At 39.0% G+C, this 22988-nt stretch overlaps 1 protein-coding gene across 7 annotated transcripts in view; it reads right to left on the bottom strand.

The window, feature by feature from the left end:
• Nucleotides 1–22988, bottom strand: part of BLTP1 (bridge-like lipid transfer protein family member 1) — a 233015-nt gene that overhangs the window by 146080 nt on the left and 63947 nt on the right. For all 7 annotated transcript variants that reach the window (XM_050946192.1, XM_050946197.1, XM_050946193.1 and 4 more), the window contains 9 exons: nt 21656–21806; nt 16458–16614; nt 15455–15533; nt 14251–14342; nt 13101–13218; nt 11686–11841; nt 3843–3940; nt 619–797; nt 367–473 (listed from right to left, as the gene is read on the bottom strand). In XM_050946192.1, coding sequence (XP_050802149.1) covers nt 367–473; nt 619–797; nt 3843–3940; nt 11686–11841; nt 13101–13218; nt 14251–14342; nt 15455–15533; nt 16458–16614; nt 21656–21806 — 1137 coding nt within the window. The remainder of the gene's footprint in view (nt 1–366; nt 474–618; nt 798–3842; nt 3941–11685; nt 11842–13100; nt 13219–14250; nt 14343–15454; nt 15534–16457; nt 16615–21655; nt 21807–22988) is intronic.

The raw sequence follows: 22988 nt of genomic DNA, 5'->3' as shown, positions 1-22988 counted from the left end.
ATTGTAAACACTATTTACAATGGTTTTTTGTGCATTAAATGTTTGTTTACTTTCTCTTTGAAAATTAACCGAGAATTATTAACATCCGTTTACCATTGTTTTACTCACAATAGCCTAACTCTTTGCATGCTTTTTGACAAGTCCGGAAAAGATGGAACTCTGCCCTGTGCTTAACAAAAAGAGTTAAGCTGAGAGGTCCAGGAAGAAGGGGAATGTAAAGTTATTCAAAATATTGCCTGAGCATTACATCTGCATGCTTTCAATTTCTTTGGTAAAAAATACAATTTTAAATCAAAATGACCATATTAAGTCACAGGTTTTTTTGCAATCACTCTTAAAATACCACAGAAATGAAGTGACACTTACATGATTGCTTCAACTGTTCATCTGCCTTCTGTGGATAAATTGGATGCCAAGTGTAGTCAATTGTGAATGTAACACTTGGTACAGTCCAGCATTCAACCCATCCAGCCCTATCCAAAAGAAATATATTTTTTAAGTAACCATTGTTTCATATTTTCCTTTTGCATACAGAAAGACAACAGAACTAATAATGTTCTACCCCAAACACAAATATACAAGGAGCTAATATATATTCCATGAGCTAATAGAACTCACTCTTCTTGAGTAATATTCCTCCACCTGGGCTTGCCTGTTTTTTGACCACTTTGACATTCAGCCGAAATACAGGATTCAGGACTTATTTTATTAGGATGACAATCTTTCACCAACATAAAAAGAGAATATTTACTAGGATGGCAATCTGGTAGAAATAAATGAAGATCGACATCTTCTCCCTACAAATGAAATATTAACAATATTCATAACTTGAACTCCAGTTACTATTTGTACGGTTCTATACATCAGTATAGACAAATTAACTGCATGCAACAAGGAGATGCAAGGTCCTGATTTTCAGAAGTGCTGAACATTCACAGCTCCCACTGATTTCAACCAGTCAGAGGTGCTCAGAACTTCTGAAAAAAATCATGCTCCAAGCGACTTGCTCATGGCCATATAGCACATCCAGGAATAGAACACAGGAGTCATGATTTCTAGTCACATGTTCTGATCTGACCTCTAGAGCACACTGACACATTAATGTCCTTTTCATCGTAAAACTTCAAAAATGTAATATTTAATTCAAGTCCCCAAAACCCTAGAATCTGAAGATTTCAAAGAGGAAGCATGGAACAGGGACTTCTGCAGGGCTGCTTCGGATCAACTGCAGATGCTCCATGCTCTTCCAGACCCAGCAACAAGTTGGAAGGTTTCTGAAATAAGCGAGGAGATTCCAGATGGTGGGATGTGAAGCAGGAGAGGGAAGGTTTCTGAGCTGTGAAGAGGTTAGGTGGAAGGAAGAGGGGAGTTTCTCAGACTGGTGTGGCACATTCTGAGCAAGTGCGGTTTAAGTTGAAGGAAGGAGGGGTTCTGAGTCAGATTGATGGTGGACTGAGCAGAATTAAGCAGCGGGGGAGCACATGCATTAGTAGATGAAGTGGAGTGGGCAGAGGCAACTAGAAAAAAAAACAATAAAAGTGTGACAATTGTATAAACACTATTTTCCCAACCGCTCCTATCAAGTATCAGAGCTTTTCATTCCAAAGGGAAAAAGGCATCCCTTTTTCCTCTCACTTCCCCCACCAGATTCTCTTTATCCGTCCCCGATTTTTCATTTTGAAAATATAGTCAATCTGAAGAGAATGGGGGAAATTGCAATCTGCAACCCCAACTAATGTGTCACCAGTTAGAAGCAAGCTTCTTGATAGACCTTGTAAATGTTTAAGAGAAAAATATGAGATAGCACTATCTCAAAATCAGATTTAATACAGAACTTCACAAGGGACCTATAGCAGCATTTAAGAAAGATGAGAAATAAGACAAATCAACAAGGCACAGACTTTATGCAGTAAACCAGGGATTGGCAACCTATGGCATGCATGCCAAAAGCGGCACATGAGCTGATTTTCAGTGGCACTCACACTGCCCGGGTCCTCGTCACCGGTCTGGGGGGCTCTGCATTTTAATTTAATTTTAAATTAAGCTTCTTAAACATTTTAAAAACCGTACTTATCTTGCATACAACAATAGTTTAGTTATATATTATAAGCTTATAAAAAAAGAGACCTTCTAAAAACATTAAAATCTATTAATGGCACGCGAAACCTTAAATAAAAGTGGATAGATGAAGACTCGGCACACCACTTCTGAAAGGTTGCTGACCCCTGCAGTAAACTGTTGATCAGTTTTTTCCCTAAAACAGTCATCCTAGATTAAAGAGCTTCACATTTTAAATAGGTTAGCTGGGGCAAAAGCATTAGTTTCTTAGAACTGCTTTGTGGCAGGAATTAAAAACAAAATTATTAACAATTATCTCATATAAAAGTCTTAGTTAAGAGATTTCTAAGATGGTAGAAAAATACTATTTGAACCTCACAGAAATGAAAAAAGTTGTACAAAAATCAGCTCTGGTCTCCAATTTCAACATTCAAATTCCAATATATTCAACTGCCTTAATCATAAGGCCATCCCTTGTCCTACAATCCCTTGGCTCATTTACCACATACTTTGTAGCTTCTGTAACAAATAAATGAAAAGGTCTTACAGACAACAGCTGCATTGACTATACGGCCCTGATTCACTGCCATAGCACCATCCATCCTGTAAGCTGAATGATGCAGGGGTCTTGTTCAAAAATATAAGCGATCATGTAATTGAATAAGGTATCATAATGTACAAACACAAGGAGGAAGCAAAATACGTTTTCACAGACTGTGCCAAATTTGGACATATTTTCAAAGGGAAGGCAAAAGGTACATCTCTGGCCCAAGTACAACCTCCCAGCTAAATTTTAAGTTCATGCTGCAAAGAATGGAGGTGCTACAGATTCTCAGCAAAACTATTAAGGAAATTTTTAACAAGGGCAAAACAATGTATCTTTTACTATGTTCCCTTTTTCAGAAATGGCTGAAGCATTTTTGCTGAAACTTTCCAAAACATTCAGCCTGAGGCAGACAACAGGCATAGAAAATTTCAGCCCAAACGATTAAAGTTTGACAAAGTGATAAGGAACTGCAAATCAGGTCTTATAAGTAAGGCTACCTAACACTTCTCATTATAAGCAGCACTATCCACCCTACCTATTAGAACAAAGCTGAATTAGCAATGGCCAATCCATATGTAAGGTTGAAGTCAGTCACACATTATAAACCTCATATTCAAATCCTAGCTCCAATTTCCCCAAAAAGAAAGCAATCACACTGAATTTTCCAATGACAACTGTCATCTGAGAACAAAATTTTCTAGGAAGTTTGGAGGGGAAAGTGTAAAGGCATCAGAATACATGTTTTAAAGTTATGTTTGTTAAAAATATCTGTTCTTGACTTTTCAAGAAGTTCTTAATATTTTGGACTCCCATCTCCAAAGTGGCTTGGTCTACACATTTTGTTTTGTTGGTCTTGCTGAAGAGCAGTTCCTTTGAGAGTGCATGTGCTTTTTTAAGGGGGTAGGGTGGTGGTATTGGAAAGCGGAAGAAGAAAAATTAACAAAGGATTAAAAATCTATTAAATAGAAAGTGCTTATGATGGAATGTACTAACGTAAGCAAAGAAGGAGTTAACTGTGGACTCATCAGAACAAAGTTATAAGAATAAGCAGCAGAAGAGAACATCTTTTCTTCCCCTTTCCTCTCAGTCAAGAAGGAAACAGGGTTCTGAAAACCGCTTGTCCAACCTGGGACAAGGCCTAGACAAGGAAGCAAGAAGTTACTGGGCAACTATCTTACACATGAAGAAATACTATGCTGCTTAAAGTAGTAATCCATACACATAAAATTTTACTTACCCTTAAAGAGAACCTAGTATTGCATGTGGTTGGAACAAAGTCAGTGAAAGGCAGAGAGAAAATAATGTTTAAAGTTTCCCCACAGGCTGCCAGATAAACTACAAGAGAAGAGAAAAAATAAATTCAAATAAAAATCATTTTTAAATTGAATGTTTTTCTATTATAAGCAATACTAACAAGTCCTATCTATTTTAAGTTAGTTCTCCTTCATGGGAGTATCTCCCCGATTAGACAAGTTTTCTTGCAAATGTATGGGTGAGAATTAAAAAACAGCTGCTACAGAATCCATACTACAAAGGAAATTGCAAATTTAAACTATCACACGTAGAATAAACTGTGAACCCTCTCTTTTTTGGAAGCTTGTATTCTGCATTATTGTGTCTAAAGAAGACCATTCCAGTTACTGAAGTAAAATTATCCATCAAGAATGAAATCACCATCCAAAAATGTCACATCTAATGCCTTGTGGCTTTATGGCTTAATACCCCATCAAATTCTTTCTGCTAATGCTTGAAAACATGTGCCAGGTCCTTCAGATAAGTATTGAATTTCCTTGTAATCAATCCATATGTCAAGTTCTTGACTTTTTGCATTCAGTCTTCACTCCAGAGGATGGGAAGGAAATTCCCACACCTAAGCCATTCTTTTTAAGTGACAAATCTGAAGAATTGTCCCAGATTGAGGTGTTAAACGATAAGTCACCAGGACCAGATGATATTCACGCAAGAGTTCTGAAGGAACTCAAATATGAAATTGCTGAACTACTAACAGTGGTATATAACCGATCACTTAAACAAGGGATGCAATCCCATGCTTCTGTACCGGGTGACTGGAGGAAAGTTAATGTGACATCAATTTTTAAAAAAAGGGTCAGAGGTGATCCCTGCAATTACAAGCCAGAAAGCCTAACTTTAGTACCAGGCAGATTGGTGAAACTATAGTAAACAACAGAATTATCAGACACGTAGATGAACATGATTTGTTGGGGAAGAATCAACATAGCTTTTATAAAGGGAATCCATGCCTCACCAAATGACTAGAATTTTTTAAGGGGATCAAAAAAAAACGTGGATAAAGATGAGCCAGTCGATACAGTGTATGGTGTCTTTCAGAAAGCCTCTGACAAGATCCCTCACCAAACGCTCTTATGCAAACTAAGTAGTCATGGGATAAGAGAGAAGGTTCTCACATGGACCAGTAACAGGTTAAAAGACAGGAAAAAAAGGGTAGGAAAGAAAGGGTAGGAATAAATGGTCAGTTTTCAGAATGGAGAGATGTAAATAGTGGCATCCCCCAGGAATCTGTACTAGGACCAGTGCGGTTCAATATATTCATAAAATGAGCTGGAAAAATGGATAAATAGTGAGGTGGCAAAATTTGTAGACGATACAAAATTAGTCCAAAGCAGACTGTGAAGAGTTCTCACAAAAGGAATCTCACAAAATTGGGTGACTGGGCAAAAACAATGGCAGATGAAATTCAGTATTGATAAATGCAAAGTAATGCACACCGGAAAACATAATCCCACCTATACATACAAAATGACTGGGTCTAAATTAGCTAACACTCAAGAAAGAGATCGAGTCATTGTGTTTAGTTCTGTGAAAACATCCACAACATGCAGCAGCAGTCAAAAAAGCTAACAGAAGTTTAGGAACCATTAGGAAAAGGATAGCTAATAAAGTAGAAAATATCATAATGCCACTATATAAATCCACAGTACACCTTGAGTACTGCATGCAGTTCTGGTCGCCCCATCTCAAAAAAAGATATACACCTCTACCCCGATATAACACTGTGCTCAGGAGCCAAAAAATCTTACCATGTTATAGGTGAAACTGCATTCTATCAAACTTGCTTTGATCCGTCGGAGCACACAGCTCCCCCTCCCTCACCCATAGTGCTGCTTTACCGCGTTATATCCGAATTTGTACTATATCAGGTCGTGTTATATCAAGGCAGAGGTGTATTAGGATTGGAAAAGGTACAGAGAAGGGCAACAAAAATGATTAAGAGTATGGAACTGCTTCTATATGAGAAGAGATTTAAAAGATTGGAACTTCTCAGCTTGGAAAAGAGATGACTACAAGGGGATATGATAGAGGTCTGTTAAATCACGAATGGTATGGAGAAAATAGAGAACTGTTATTTACTCCTACATAAAACACAAGAACTAGGGGATCACACTATGAAATTAATAGGCAGCAGGCTTAAAACAAACAAAAGGAAGTAGTTCTTCACACAGCACACAGTCAATCTGTGGACCCATCGCCAGGGGATGTCGTGAAGACCAAAACTATAGGAGGATTCAAAAAAGAATCAGATAAATTCATGGGGGAGAGGTCCAACAATGGCGATTAGGCAAGATGGCCAGGGATGCAAACCCATGCTCTGGGTGTCCCTAGCCTCTGAATACCAGAAGCTGGGAGTGAACAATCAGGGATGGATCACTCAATGATGGCCTGTTCCGTTTATTCCCCCGACATCGGCCACTGTCAGAAGAGAGGATATTGGGCTAGACTGACAATAGGCCTGACCCACTATGGCCATTCTTATGTACTTATGTTCTCTGCAAGTACTTGGTGTCCTTTCACCAGCAATTCCCTTTTCACACTGAAGCCATGCAACATTAGTAAAGTGCTCATTAATATAGTACCCAGGAGCAAAGAACTTTGTGCTAAAACGCTTTGGTGTTCTAAAATGCACTTTTTACAGTTGTTTTAACAGTAGAACTGTGGTCTTTTTAATTTCGATTAAAGTAGGAGGTAGAAATTTCTAACGCATGAGGTTCAAAAAAATCTCTGGAAGTCTCTATGTATGAGTGTACATTTAAAGTAAGTTAATTGAAAATCAATAAAAACTTGATGGCTGCAGTGAGCAGTAACATAGCAAACTGTGATGTTACTAAAGTCCTTTATTACCTTGTCAGATATTCAAGGGCCTTCAAAAATAAAAATAAAGTATGAACTAAAGAGGTTCCTCACAAGTTCGTATAACCTTTCTATAACTTATTTTTCGAGATTTGTTTCACAAGCCCATTCCATGGTAGGTGCCTGTGCACTCCAGTGCACAGTTGGCAGAGAATTTTTTCCCTTAGACACCTGTCAGGGCAGCATAAGTGTCCTCAGCTGCCTCACACACCACGGGCAGGTATAAAGAGCCAGTCTGACTCAACCGCCCTCAGTAGGGTGACCAGATAGCAAGTGTGAAAAATCGGGACAGTGGGTGGGGAGTAATAGAAGCCTATATAGGAAAAAGCCCCAAATATCGGGACTGTCCCTATAAAATTGGGACATCTGGTCACCCTACCCCTCAGTTCCTTCCTACTAGAAAGACTCGGAGGTAAAGGAGAGAGGGTTGTGGAATGGATATGTACAACAGATCTTGAAGAACTACAGTTACAGAAAGTATCAGGGAGTAGCCGTGTTAGTCTGTAATTACAAAAACAACAAGGAGTCTGGTGGCACCTTAAAGATTAACGGATTTATTTGGGCATAAGCTTTCGTGGGTAAAAAAACCTCAGTTCTTCAGCATCTTGTTGTTTTTGTAGTTACAGAAAGGTTAGTGATAGATTTTTCTTCCAGTGATTGCACATGTCCATTCCACTGTAGGTAACACACAAGCAGTTCAAACTGGAGTTTATTTGAACAGGAACTGGAGGATCACTTGTCCAAATTTAGCATCTCTAGATTCTTGAGAGATAACATAATGAGAGGCAAACAGTGTGCAAAAGTTGCCACTTTGCAAATGTCTAATATGGGCACATTGGCCAGAAATCTGCAGAGGTCACTTTGGATCTATTTGAATGACCCAATACCCTATATGGCAACTTCACGTTGGCCAACTGTTAAAAAATGAAAAAAATCTTTTGCATGGAAACAGGACTGCCCTTCATTCTGCCTGCAAATATAATGAAAAATTGAGACACAGACCTGAAAGGTTTAGTCCGTTCTAGATATAATGCTAAAGATCTTCTAATATCTAGTGTGCAGGCTCTCCTCCCCCTTATTACCATGATGCTTTGGAAAGAAGGTCAGTAAGAAAATTACTTGGTTAATATGAAAACTTGGAAGGAGACCAAGGTAGATTATCTGTGAAACACACACACACACACACACACACACACACACAGGATCTGATACTAGAGCCTTCACCTCCCCCACTCTCCTGCCCAATGCAATGGCCACAAAAAACACCATCTTTATTGAAACATGAAAAAAGAGCAGGTTGCTAAAGGCTCAAATGGGGGACCTATCAGCCTTGTTAAGACTAGACTCAGGCTGCATGGCAGAATAGGGTTCTTTACGTACAGAAACAGTCTGTTGAAACACTTCACAAATCTTATGGCCATCAGGTTGGAAAAAAGGGAGTGGTTACCCACAGGAGGGCAGAAAAAGTCAATATAGCCAGTAGATGTACCCTGATCGAGCTATTCATCAATACTTCACGTTTCAGATACAGAAAGTAGTCCAGCACATGCTGAACAGAATCAAGAATAGAGGAGACTCCTTCAGCGTCGACCAGACGGAAAATCTCTTCCATTTAGCAAGGTGAGTTGTCCTGGTTAAGTTTTCTACTCTTCAGTAATACCTCCTGTACCTCTATAGAGAAGGACTCCTCCACTGATGTTAACCATAAAACCTCCAGGTCATCAGGAGAAGGGCCTAGAGACTTGGGGTGGAGGAGGCAGACATGATTCTCTGAAATTAGGTCTGTGTAAAGCAGGAGCGACAATGGGGGACTGACTGAGAGGTCCAAGAGCTGTGAAAACTAGTGCTGACAGGGCCATGCCAGGGGAACCAATCTAAGATAGGACTTGTCCTGCTTGACCTTGCACAGAACTCTGAGGAGAAGACAGATGGAGGGGAAAAAACAGCAGATCAGCAGTAGAAAAGCATCATTTGATGAACCCAGGCTGAGCCCTGCTCTGGAGCAGAACTAATGGTGTTTTGTGTTGTCTTTTATTGCATAAAGATCCACTTGGGAAGTTCCCCAGAGCTGAAAAATGGATCCTGCTATGCCTGGGTGAAAGGACCACTTGTGCTGATTGATAAACAACTTCCTCAGGAGATCTGGCAGCATATTCTGAGTCCCACAAGGTAGGCCACTTTCAGAAATATAGAGATGTCGATGCAGAAGTCCCAGAATAGTACTGCTCCGTGAAAGAGTAGTGAGAACCAGGTTCCTCCTGTTTGTTTACATAAAGCATGGTGGTCATCTTTTTGGTCAACACCAATATGCCCCTTCCCCTGATGAAAGGAAGGAATACCATGCAAGACAATTGGATAAATATCAGGGAGTTGCAAGCTATATGCAGACTTAGATCTTGGGGACATAAGACACATTATGTCTACAAGGGTCTCAGGTGGGCTCCCCAACACAGGTCCGAAGCATCCATGACTAAGGTAAGAGATTGCTCAGGTAAGGCAAAAGGAACTCCCTTGCAGACATTGGACAGAGCTATCCACCAAACTAGGGAGGATAAAATCTGATGTGGTAAGTGCACTAACATCTCTGTGTGGTGCCTTCTTGGAGAAGACACTTCTACTAACCATTCCTGAAGGAGTCTGAAATACAGTCTGGCTTACTGGAACACTTAATTGCATGCAGCCATGTGCCTCAGCAGCCTTAAACAGTTTCTCATCATGTTGAGAGTATAAACCTTTAAGTCCAGAATGAGGCTTTGCATTGCATGAAACCTTGCCTGTGGTGGTAAGGCTTTGGCCATTGTTGAGTCACAGCTGAATCAATCTGTGGAATAAAGCTTCTTCCCAAACAAATCCAGCTTCTTGTCCTCTATTTTTTGAGGTTAATGTTGGTGCCCTGTCTATCTTTCTTATTGGCCACTTCAAAAAGAGCCCAAGAGGGATGATTATATAGGTGCTCAAACCTCAGAGGGGATACAGAACCTCTTCTGCACCATTTCTAGGTTGGAGGCAGGGAAACTGGTGCCTGTCAAAGGACCTGGAAGGTTCTAAGCATGAATAGGGAGAGCTATTCTAGCTGGAGCTGCAGCAGTCAACATGTTCATCAGCTTGTGGAATTTTTCCTGGACTTCTTCTGGGTGAACGTACAGGGTCATAGCCATCCTCCCCAACAACTCCTGAAGAGTCTTAAAATCATCACAAAATGAAGAAATTGGCTCTGCCACAACAGTCTCATCAGGAATTGAGCAAGAGGATGTCAACAGTAACAAAGGCTGGTCCAGATGCTGATTCTCTTGTGGCTGCTTGTGACAGAGATTCTGAATATTTTCTGTGCCAGGCTCTGGACAGATGCTAGAGCATTTGCAGCGCTGATGATCCTGACAACTAGTAGATGGAGCTAGCTGAGCAGGGATGCTCTCTATTGAGGAGGAAAATCCCCAAAGGTTCCTAAAAAGGCCACTGGTACAGCCTCAGTCCCCAACTCTGTGTAGACCAAGAGTTCCTTCTATAAGCCCCTCACTGGTGCTGGGGCTGAAATCAGGGCAAGCAGATGACATACTCCTGATGATGGGACCAGCTAGGGTGGGACACATAGGAATCCCACTTCAGAGTCCGTTGAAGAAGAAACCTCTTCTTGTGATCATGGTGACTCTTATGAAGGGAACCCGGGGAGATCATGTGTGTCCTTCCCCTAAATGGCACCACCTTAATTGGTACCCTGATGGTCAAATCAGACTGACTTACCCTATGCAGAGGTGAAGGTGCTGACCCTGGGACCTTGGGCGTGAGTGCCGGGGAAGCCTCTTGAACTGCCAGTGACGGCAGCACTGAGAGGTTTAATCACTCTCTTGCAGCCTCTAATGTTTCAGGAATAGATGGCACTGGGAAGAAACTCTGCAGTGCTGAGGCGCGAAGCGACGCCGACGAAGGAGCTTCTGGAGCTGGTCTTGACAAGCCTGTACTAGGATTTGGAGACAACAAACTTCCCTGTTTACAGGTGCGCTTTGGAGAGTGCCTCCTCTTTGACCAACCTCCTGAGTCTTTAGAAGAGCTCGATCTCTCTGTCTCTTTCAACAATCCTAATACCAACTCCTATTTCCGATACCTCTTCTTCGGTACTTGCAATGCCAATCTGCCTTTCAGCACCAGTAGCACCAAAGGTGCTCAGTACCTGGACCAAGGTAGTCAGCTCTGATGGAAGATGTAACACCAATTCCAGCAACAGATATTTCAGCCTAGCTGCCCTGTCTTTTTTACAGCGTGGCTGAAGCCCTTACAAATGTCACATTTGCAGCTGGGGTGAGGGTCACTATTAGGTATTGCTTTAACACAAGAGTGGCAGTGCTTGAAACCTAGAGAGTGAGGCATACCTCAGATACTAGGGCCAGTATCCAGGCTGAGTGTCAGATACACTTTTTTTTTTTTAAATTAAGCCTACCAACCACTAAACTACATTAACTATACAATGGGTACTATTTACAGGTTTGAATGAAGAATTGCAGAAGCAAGGACAGAGCGCCATAACAACTGTCACGAGTGGTAGGAGGGAACTGAGGGGACTTGGGGGTGGCTCAGACCTTTATGCCTGCACATGGTGCTCTAGGCAGCAGAGGGCACTTGTACTGCCCTAGCAGGTAGCACTGAGGGGGGAAATTCTGACAACTGTGCAATGGCACACACAGATATCTACAATTGAATAGACATGTGCAATCACTCAAAGAAGAAGAATTGCTGTATTTGAGGATGTGAGAGGTTTTTCAGTAGCGAGCATGTGAAAAACCTTATATCTCTTGACAAACAATGTATGGAGTGAAGAGCTTTTATTAGCTCCCAATAGATCGCCTACACATTACATAAAACAGGTATTGGGATTTTTTTTAAATGTTATAAAAAAAATTCAGAAGAATCATTCTTACCATTTTCCTGCTGTTTGGTGGAACAGTCAATCCAGTTGTGTTGATTTGCTGCCCAAATCATTTCAAATTGATGGAACATTACTTTAAAATTCCATATGTAGGGAACAAATGAGAAAATATCAGGAGCACTATCACTAGACCAGTCTTGAATCAAATCTAAAATTATAAAAAATAAAAAGGACAAATTATTAGCAATGTATCCGGTGAAACTAAATACTCTGGAGAAGTAGTTGGGCCAGATCTATGGCTGTAGATCATTGTAGCTCTACCGGCTTCAGGGAACTATGCTAATTTACACCAGCTAAGAATTGAACTTTACCTTTCTAGTCAAAAGAGAGTTACCTCAGTCTATTAAAATGATGAATCAATGATGTACAAGTTTTATTTGTGGAAAATAACAATTAAAATGAAATCTAATTGTTTGCAGATATGCAAACACTAATATCATATTCATGCAAAAATATAAATGCAATTTAATAAGGAACTGCAGTAACAGTAGAGGATAAGACAAGAAGTATGATTTCAAAATCTGACTTACTGAGAATTAAGCTCAAAGCTTCAGATAAAGTTAAGTGTACCTATTACATGATAGAACAGCAAGTACATAAGTTTGCAAGTTTAAAAAAAATCAACAGAAAGAAAGATAAACAGGAATGTAAAAGACATCATTAAAAATTGTCAAAGTTAATTTAGTTTCTGATTATTCAGTGTTTTAAATTTCTTCTTTAATTTACTAGAAAAAAATGTTTTAAGGAGTTGTCATGATTTTGTTATCAGTCCCAATTCTGTTTTAATTATGAAAGAATTACATCAGGACCACAACCCCTCAGAGAGTTTACAGTCAACCAGAAATGCAGGATTGGAGAGTGCCTATGAATTATTGACTTTCCATTACAGTATTGTACCTAAATTACAGTCAAAATCCTGGGAAGGAGATTATTTTCTGATAAGCCTGGTCAGTCACATGGCAATCACAGATAACCCGTAAAGCTGAAGTTAGTCAGCCAAAAAATTTCTGCATGCACCAGATTAACTGGTCAACTTGTCTCTTAGATCAGCAATATTAAACTAAGAAATAGCTCAGAAGTTATGATCAACACAAATCAATATATTTTGTTGTTGTTTGTAAAAAAAAATTATTCTTCACTGTGGTAGTCAAGCATACAAAGACAACATAAATTAACACCTGATTAAAGGAAATAAAACATTTGGATTTTTAGCACCTCAAGATTATTCACCATTTTAGACAAAAGTAACCACATGGACTATAAGGCCATCTGCTCTTGCATTAAAACAACACTATCGGCTCCTCTAAAATGGTTTGGAAAACAACAAGACAAAGAAAAAACATTGTGTCAGACATACTCATGTTCCATAAATTAAATATTTAGATACTAATGAAATAAGGAAGTTACCTGCAAAGAAGTTTTTTTGAGCAAAGATAAAGTGATAGGTTGCTTTATAAACCTCAACTTCACATTGCCATGTCTGCGGCATGTTCCATATCCGGGGATAGTTGGCATTAATATGAAACTGTGAACAAAACACTAAAGCATCAGTATGAGCTTCAAACATGACAATGTGTGAACAATGCTGAGACGAAGGGTCAACCATGGACACTTTGGTGAATAATTAAAACCATTTTCCTGCTGGGATGAACAGAAGGCCTCTCCAGTTTCTTGATAATTTAATCTCTTTCTCTGTACCTGAAGGTCAATTGTCACTTTATTCATTTGTTTGAAAACTTCTACTATGAATTTCTCACATTATACCACAGATTTGCCATCTGCTGTTGCAGCGGTTACACTGAGTGCTTTATAATCTAATTTAACCTTTCATATCAAGTCCCCACCTTCATCAGCCTACTACAAAATATCATCTAAATAAACAATTTTTTAAACCAAATCATCTATGTAATGTGGCTACTAACTGCCTACTTTTACTTGTCAGTCAGGGAAAGACAGCATTTTCAAAACTAGTGCATATGCATTTCAGTAGAATTTAACTGGATTCAATTGCTGAATTTCATGAAGTACTAAATACACAAATAAAAAAGCTAATCCATCATAAAATGTATTTGTCATATTTAAAAAGTAATTTAGTTCTAAGTATTTAAAATACTTCACAGTATACTAGCTAACGTACAATTGTATATTTTGCAGGAGAAATGATGTCTTAGCAATGCAAGTCTGAGCAACACTTTACTATTAAATCTTTGCTCAGCTCCCAGAAGAGACTGTTTATAAAATTATGTTATGTCTATAAACTAGGTCAGATTAGCAAACTCAAGTCTTCACAGACGGGGGCCTAAATTAATGTTTAACTTTACACACATAGGTAGTTCTTCAGACTTTAGTGGGATTACTCAACATGCATAAAATTATTTGTGCATAATTCTTCGGAGGACTGAGGTCTTGTAAAGCATAGAAATGCCCCAATCATTGCACTGTTTTCTATACTTGCACAACATTTATACCAGCCATATAAAAATGTTTATATTAAACCAAATGTCCATCAGACACCTGCTCCTCTGTGCTTCATGATGCTTTGTTACTGTAGACTTACAGCTAACATTTCTGCTTCTAGAAGAGTTCGGTACTGCATACTGCTGGTGGCATCAACGTGTAAAAGCTGTCCTTTAATTGCAGGGGAGTAGCCTAGCAGACAGAACAAATAATGTTTACGTCGTGGCTTCTCTTGTGTGACAAGATTATTTCTGAGTTACAGTAAAGACGCAAGAGTTAAATAGAAATTCAAATACTTTATAAAATAAACATCATGAGGTGAAAAACACATCATGAAGAGAATCAATAGTGTGAGACTCCAGTTCTGTCCTTCACTAGTTGGATGACAAAGGCTTAAGATAAAGCAGTTGTGGAATCTTGCTGGTCCAGAAAAGGCTACTCTGGGGCTCTGGAGACCAGGTTTCAATTTGCAACTCTGTCACAGCCTTTGTGTGAAACCTTGGGCAAGTCACTTAGCTTCTCTGTGCCTCAGTCATCCATCTGTAAAATGAGGATAGCAATATATCCCCTCCCTCACAGGGGTGTTTGTGAGGATACATACATTAAAGATTGTAAGGTGCTCAGATATTATGGTGATAGGGATAATATATATATGTACAATAGCCAAAACAGACAGAGAGCGATAGGAAAGGCAATGATGGACTTCAAAAGGAAGCTGCATCTACTATTCCTAATATACAGGGTAAAGAACAGACACATAAGCAAAAGCAAGTAAGGAGAACTTCAGCATATTTAACACAGGACTCCATACTTACCCGACAGGGGAAGGCAACAGAAGAGCGCTAATCCCAGCCTCCCTCCACCCTGAGCTTTATCTTGACTTTACATGGTATTTCTATGACTAAGTTAATATTTCATCAATGTATTACCCAAGACGTTTCTGAAGACTTGTTATGGTAATCACATTGAAAAATGGGACCTGCCTTTGTACGGATACAATTTATGTAATATGCTAAAATATGAATAAAAGACGACAAAATAAGAGCCTTGTGTTATTGCAATGTCTTATTGATATCAATTAGAGCTTCACAAGAGTTAAACCTGTATTTTTAAAGAGCTTTGAGATCCTGTAATGAAAGGCACTATGAAAATATAAGTTATCATTGCTCCTTTACATAGAAATATAGGTCCTTTGTAGCCATGAGGGGAAAACAGCTTAGGATATCCCAATCCTATGAATTAATAAAATGTTTTCTCCGATGCACAATCTTAAAAATATAAAATAAACTGCCTCATTAACTTACCATTTTCACTGATTGTCACGGGAATATTTATTTCCAAATAAGAGCCTGCTCCAACGTTTACATGTACAGCATTGGTTTCCTACACCAGCCAAAGGAGGGGGAAAAAAGTTGAAACATTATTTCACCCCCTATCTTGAGCCAGTGTATGTCATGCCTCTGGCTATCATTATTCATAGTTAAATTGTGAGGATTAAAAAAGAAGGATCTAGTTGACTGTAGTCTTCCTTGGACTAAAAACATGCTGAATATTAACAAGGGATCTACAAGCAATGATTTTAAAGGAAAATATTTACAATTTCTGAGGTATAACAAGTACTGATTCAGGGCCATGAGAATATGGCATCAGATAACCTGACCTGATGAGTAATGGGACAGAAAAGTGGGCTGTGTCCCTGGAATTATTCCACTGTCTCAGTTCTGAAACCCCCTGTGCAGGGTTCAGGATATGCATATGGAAGAGCGTGGGCGAGTGATGCCAATAGAGGCAACACTGCCACTAACTAGACCCAGGAATTAGCATTAAGTTACCCATCTTTCCCCTCAATATTTTAGAAATCAGCTCTCCTTCATGGGAAACCCCATTATAATGGCAGACTGTAGGAAACTCTATGATGGAAATTTCATGGAGTTACTATCACCTAATTGGGAATATCCTACGAAGATGATTACATGGCCTTAATGTTTAAAAAAATATGAGAAATCATGATTCTGAGAATAAGTTAACATTAACAATCAGAAGATCCTTGGCTGAGAGAGGAACTGGTATGTATGAAAGAAGTTTATATTTCCCTTTCTCTTCTAGCTCACATGATTCTACAAAGAATTCAGGGAGAGCCAAGCAAAAATCTCCCCCACCCTCCAAAATACCATATTTAAATATCTCTAGATACCACCTGACAAATGAAAATATGCACAAACAAAAAGCCAGACAACCTAATCACAGGAGCTTGTAAAATTCAGACTTATCCTAACATTTCTTTCTAACCACCTGGCCATTATTTACCCTGTTTTTGGTAAACAGCAAGTCAATAGTGGCATCTGCAATGATATTCATCCGCAACTCAAAAGCAAGGATCTGTCTTGGCTTGCCAGGTTGTGCAATTTCTGAGACTTTCATAACCTGGTAATCTGGGGGGAAAAAAAATTTCCACAAACAGTCCCTAGAAAACAAGAAGAGAAATATAGTTACTCCCAGGGAAAGAAACAATTTGGCTCATCTACAAATTTCTTTGCCACCAGTCTGTGTAATCGAATTAAGTCCTTGGACAGCCAACAGGTAAGGAAAGTGAAGGAAAAATAACATTTGCATAAAGCTGCAAGACACTGAAATCTTCAAACCTAGTCATTGGACAGACATCTGCCTCATTAGTGAAATCAAACTCAAAATAAACTAGATATTCAAACTGCTAGGAAATAAACATACGCAGGTATGGTTGTGGTGGAGAGGCATGTTATGAGGGCATGACAGGAAGGAACAACGTATAATAGTCCCAGAAAGTAAATACAAGTAGTTACATTTTTTCTTTCATTTCATCTTCCCACCACAATATGCTGTAATTACCTTGTTTGGAGATTAGGACAACAGAGATGACAAGGTCACTTTTTGATTGTGTATAATTGGCAGAAGCACAGAAACTATAAAAATAACAAATTGTCTTTGAAATTAGAATGTGTGGATCAGAACGTAGTCTGAATTTCTGCAATTTGAACCAAATAAACAGCCATAAGAAAGGAAACTGAAAGGATGATAAAAGCATGGAGAGCCTGAAATATGTGGTTCAAATAAGGAGTCCATCAGTGAACTAAGGTCAAATTCCACAGAACAGTTTTAAAACTGTAGCCACGTATGAAATACTTTCTTGGAAAAAATAAAAGTACTTGAATGAGAATGTCTTTTTTTCAATGCATTCAAGACCTGACCGCTGTAGTTGCTGAGAAATCATCATTTTTTTCAGAATTACCCTATGCAAATTCATTAAATGCCTGCCTGAAGAAAGTGAAGGGTTCTTGAAATGGAGTTCAGAGGTTAAAAGTGGGATTTTCAAAAGCACTTAAGTGAATTAAAGCAGCAAATCTCATTGACTTTATTATGCTTCTAAACAACTTCAGTACTTTTGAAAACTCCACCCTATTTTTTTTTTAAATCAGCAATGAAAAAAAAGTTATGCCCAAGATATAAAACATAAGAACACAAGGAGGGCCATACTGTGTCAGACCAAAGGTCCATCTAGCCCAGTATCCTGTCTTCTGACAGTGGCCAATGCCAGGTGCCCCAAAGGGAATGAACAGAACAGATAATCATCAAGTGAACCATCTCGTTACTCATTCCCAGCTTCTGGCAAACAGAGGCTAGGGACATCATCCCTGCTCATCCTGGCTAACAGTCATTGATGGACCTATCCTTCATGAACTTATCTAGTTCTCTTTTGAACCCTGTTATGGTCCTGGCCTTCACAACATCCTCTGGCAGGGAGTTCCAGAGATTGACTGTGCATTGTTTGAAAAAATAATTCCTTTTGTCTGTTTTAAATCTGTTGCCTATTAATTTCATTTGGTGATCCCCAGTTCTTGTGTTACGAAAAGGAGTAAATAACACTTTATTTACTTTCTCCACAACAGTCATGATTTTATATCTCTATCATATCCCCGTTAGTCATCTTTTTTCCCCCCCGAGATGAAAAGACCCAGTCTTATTAATCTCTCTTCATATGGCAGATGCTCCATACCCCTAATCATTTTTGTTGCCTTTTTCTGAACCTTTTCCAATTTCAATATATCTTTTTTGAGATGGGGCGACCACATCTGCATGCAGTATTCAAGATGTGGGCGTAACATGGGTTTATATAGAGGCAATATGATATTTTTTGTCTTATTATCTATCCCTTTCTTAATGATTCCCAACATTCTGTTCGCTTTTTTGACTCCCGCTGCATATTGAATGGATGTTTTCAGAGAACTATCCACAATGACTCCAAGATCTCTTTCTTGAATGGCAACTGCTAAGTTAGACCCTATCATTTTATACATACAGTAGAGATGATGTTTTCCAACGTGCATTACTTTGGATTTATCAACATTGAATTTCACCTGTGACTTTGTTGCCCAGTCACCGAGTTTTGAGAGATCCTTTTTGTAGCTCTTTGCAGTCTGCCTGGGATCGTGAATAATTTTGTATCGTGCAAATTTTGCCACCTCACTGTTTACTCCTTTTTCCAGATTATTTATGAATATGCTGAATAGGACTGGTCCCAGTACAGACCCCTGGGGGACCACTATTTACTTCTCTTCATTTTGAAAACTGACCATTTATTCCTACCCTTGTTTCCTATCTTTTAACCAGTTCCCAATCTATGAGAGGACCTTCACTCTTATCCCATGACTGCTTACTTTGCTTAACAGCCTTTGGTGAGGGATCGTGTTGAAGGCTTTCTGAAAATCTAAATACGCTATATCCACTGGATCCCCCTTGTCCACATGCTTGTTAACCCCCTCAAAGAACTTTAGTAGATTGGTGAGGCATAATTTCCCTTTACAAAAACCATGTTGACTATTCCCCAACAAATTATGTTCACCTATGGATCTGACAATTTTGTTCTTTACTATAGTTTCAACTAGTTCGCATGGTACTGAAGTCAGGCTTACTGGCTTGTAGTTTCTGGGGTCACCTCTGGAGCCCTTTTTAAAAATTAATGTCACATTAGCTATCCTAAAGTGATTTGGTACAGAAGCTGATTTAAATGATAGGTTACAGACTATAATAAGTAGTCCTGCAATTTCACATTTGATTTCCTTCAGAACTCTTGGGTGAATACCATCCGGTCCTGGTGATTTATTATTGTTTAGTTTATCAATTTATTCCAAAACCTCCTCTAATGACACCTCAATCTGGGATAGTTCCTCAGATTTGTCACCTACAAATAATGGCTCAGGTTTGGGAATCTTCCTCACTTCCTCTGCCATGAAGACCGATGCAAATAATTCATTTAGTTTCTCCACAATGGCCTTATTCTTGAGTGCTCCTTTAGCATCTCAATTGTCCAGTGGCCCCATTGGTTGTTTAGCAGGCTTTCTGCCTCTGATGTACTTTAAAAATATTTTGCTATAACTTTGAGTCATTAGCTAGCTGTTCTACAAATTCTTTTTTGGCCTTCCTAATTATATTTTTACATTTCATTTGGCAGAGTTTATGCTCCTTCTATTTTCCTCACTAGGATTTAACTTCCACATTTTAAAGGATGCCTTTTTGCCTCTCACTGCTTCTTTTACTTTGTTGTTTAGCCACAGTGGCTCTTTTTTAGTTCTCTATGTATTTTAATTTGAGGATTTTACTGTTGGTGCTGTACCTTTTATTTTCTGTTTAACTAGTCTCCTCATTTTTTGTGTAGCTCCCGTTTCTGAAATTAAATGCTATAGTGCTGGGCCGCTGTAGTGTTTTTCCCACTACAGAGATGTTTAAATTTAATTATATTGTGGCCACCATTACCAGCGCTCCAGCTATATTCACCTCTTGGACCTGATCCTGTGCTCCACTTAGGACTAAATCAAGAATTGCCTCTCCTCTTGTGGGATCAAGGACTAGCTGCTTCAAGAAGCAGTTATTTAAGGTGTCAAGAAACTTTATCTCTGTATCCCGTCCTGAGGTGACATGTACCCAGTCAATATGGGGATAGTTGAAATCCCCCATTATAATTGTTTTATTTTAATAGCCTCTCTAATCTCCCTGAGCATTTCACAGTCACTATCACCATCCTGATCAGGTGGTCAGTAATATATCCCTAATGCTATATTATTATTTGAGCATGGAATTACTATCCATAGAGATTCTATGGCACAGTTTGATTCATTACCGATTTTTACTTCATTTGATTCTACGCTTTCTTTCACATATAGTGCCACTCTCCTTCTGATATATTTTGTACCCTGGTATTACTGTGTCCCATTGATTATCCTCATTCCACCAAGTTTCTGTAAAGCACTTCAAAAAAACCACTTGTCACTTTTCAGCTGTCTCCCATTACATCATGTAATTGAATGAGACTTTTTTTCGGTTTGACTTTCTCATCAGATTCTACCTGTATTTTATCATCTTCCATCCTCTCCTTTGAAAAGACTCACCACATTGGATCCTTTACCTGACCAAAGGGTATGTATCTCACCTCAGCATCAATGCCACCATGACTGAGCAGGTTTGCTAAAGGAGAGCAAATTTTCTTGGTGTACTAAAAATCAGAGGTTTCATGTTCCCAGGAATGCACTATGCTGTACACAGAAGTTCTTTCCTTTAGGTGCTTGAAGATATTATTTATTATCTATACTCCTGATGATCTACACAGTCTCACACTCCTATAAGGTAGTCAATCACAATGATTTCACAGATGGGTAAATGGCATACATGCAAGAGGGATAACAAGTATGTGATTCTTCTCAATATTTTTTTTTTTATAAATGGCCAGATTTTGTCACCTTTATGCAACTTGTACCTTACCTGTACATGTAAACAGTCCCACTGACTTCAGTGGAATTTCAGTGGACTTCTCAGAGCAAAGTGCTATCCAAAGTAAAAAATGGTGGTAGAATCTACACTTGTAATTTAAGGCAAAAGGCCAAACCTGTAAGTATTAGTTGGGATTCCATCAAGCATTTGCCTGTTCCCACCAATAATTCCAATTTACAGAACAATGTTTTCCTCCTTATTAATTCCCTACCCTAATCTAAAGGGGAAAATGAAGAGTTACAGTTTACAATATCCCTTTGCTCCAGTTCTCCACAAAAAAATCATTACAGTTTTATTGCACACAGAAAATGGCAGAACTGTGGAGGGTTTTTTGTTTGTTTTTTTTTCAAATGACTTAAGTGTAAATTTGCTACAGATACAGAAATTTGACAGCATCAGAACTACTATATTCATTAGATAGGACTACAGTTTATTGGTTTTAAAAAAATCTAAAGTGTTCTGCTTATTATCTCTGTGAAGAATGGTCCTTAAATTCATAGCATGCATAGCAGCTAATGCTGAGCCTACTATTAGGCCTAAACTACTGGACAGAGATCCTTTAATTTCATATTTTGACTGTTTATACTTAGTAGTCTACCATGCACAATTAAAAGCCTGAGCAGCAATATCAATGGAGACTTCATAACAATTTCCAAACAGGAAATGATATTCAAGATTAATATTAAAAATGCAATTCAGTTTAATACCTTTGCCTGTCAGCCCACGGTCCATAGTTGAAATCTGTTCCTTTCCCACATACAATGTCTAATCCCCAACATGGAGGCAGGTCTTGCAGTTTACTGTCTTCATCGCTTGTTTCTCCAACATTATTTTCCTCTGTCTCCTCTGGTACAAGACCTGTAGCATGTAACACAGTAAACATTACTCCAGGAAGCTGTTTCCAATTATGACAAATTTTTGCAGACTGCTACACAATTAAAGTATGCAGATATCAGTTTCATTCAAGATCACTGCAGGACATAAGAGTCAAACCATTCTTCATGTAGACTAAAGAGAAAGGAAGAGAAGGATATGACTGAAAGCAAGCGTCCAAGGAATTTTTCCAAAGCACTCAATGACAGCTAACTTTGCTCCACTAAAGTCAGTAAAATCCATTGAACCCGCACTACATAATTTTAGCAATAAAACCTGTCTTCTGTCAGTACAGCTTCTCATGTGACACTGCCTTTTCAGTCCTGCTGACAAAACCCTCAACTACTGCGGGTCAAGTTAAATCATCTTCCTGAGCAGCATAATCCCTCTACTGACACACTTACACTGGTTCAACGCCTGTGTGAACACTGTATTACCTGCACTAGTACAAACAGCCCTCCAGCAATATTGCCATGATGACACTGTCCTGGTGACTGCCCTCTGCTCAAATTTTTGAATTCTTCTGCTTAAAGAATTCTTCTGCATCTGCTTATTTTAAAAGTGACCACCTTTAAAATAACCAGAGTTTTTGGAAATGCCTCTGTTCTTGTTAGCTCACTTTTGCAAACACCCAGGTATGGCTCCATGTAAAGCTACAGCTAAAACGCCAGTGAACCCTAGTGCTATTGCCTACTACAGGAAAGTAGTCTTGGATGTCCTCAGCCAGTGAGGAGAGGAGCAATGGAAGCGTAACTACAGAATTCACACAGGAACAAAAATGTTTATTCGGACATTGCAATGCAGAAACTGAAATATGACAGGGATGAGTTCCTATGCCAGGCAATGGAGAAGGAACTGCAGCTGTCCTACCAAAAGGCAATGGAGGAAAACAAAAAAAATTGGTGCTGCCCTTCAGAGCTGCCACAAGAAGTGGGGACCCCAGCAGCTACTGACTAACAATGAATGCTCCGTAATGTCCTGAGGAAGGCACACTAGAACTGCACAGTGATGAAGAGCTCACTAAGAAGTGAGACATGAGCCCCACATATACCCAAGAAGCTCTGAGAACCAGCCAAACTCAGAGGGAACCCCCTGAAAAAGAGAATAGGGTAGGGTAATTTACTACTCCCATATTGCACATGGTTTTTAAAATAAACTTTCTTCACA

This window comes from Gopherus flavomarginatus, chromosome 3, assembly GCF_025201925.1.
Source record: "Gopherus flavomarginatus isolate rGopFla2 chromosome 3, rGopFla2.mat.asm, whole genome shotgun sequence".
Lineage (NCBI taxonomy): Eukaryota > Metazoa > Chordata > Testudines > Testudinidae > Gopherus > Gopherus flavomarginatus.
This window is presented reverse-complemented; position numbering and strand designations above follow the sequence as displayed.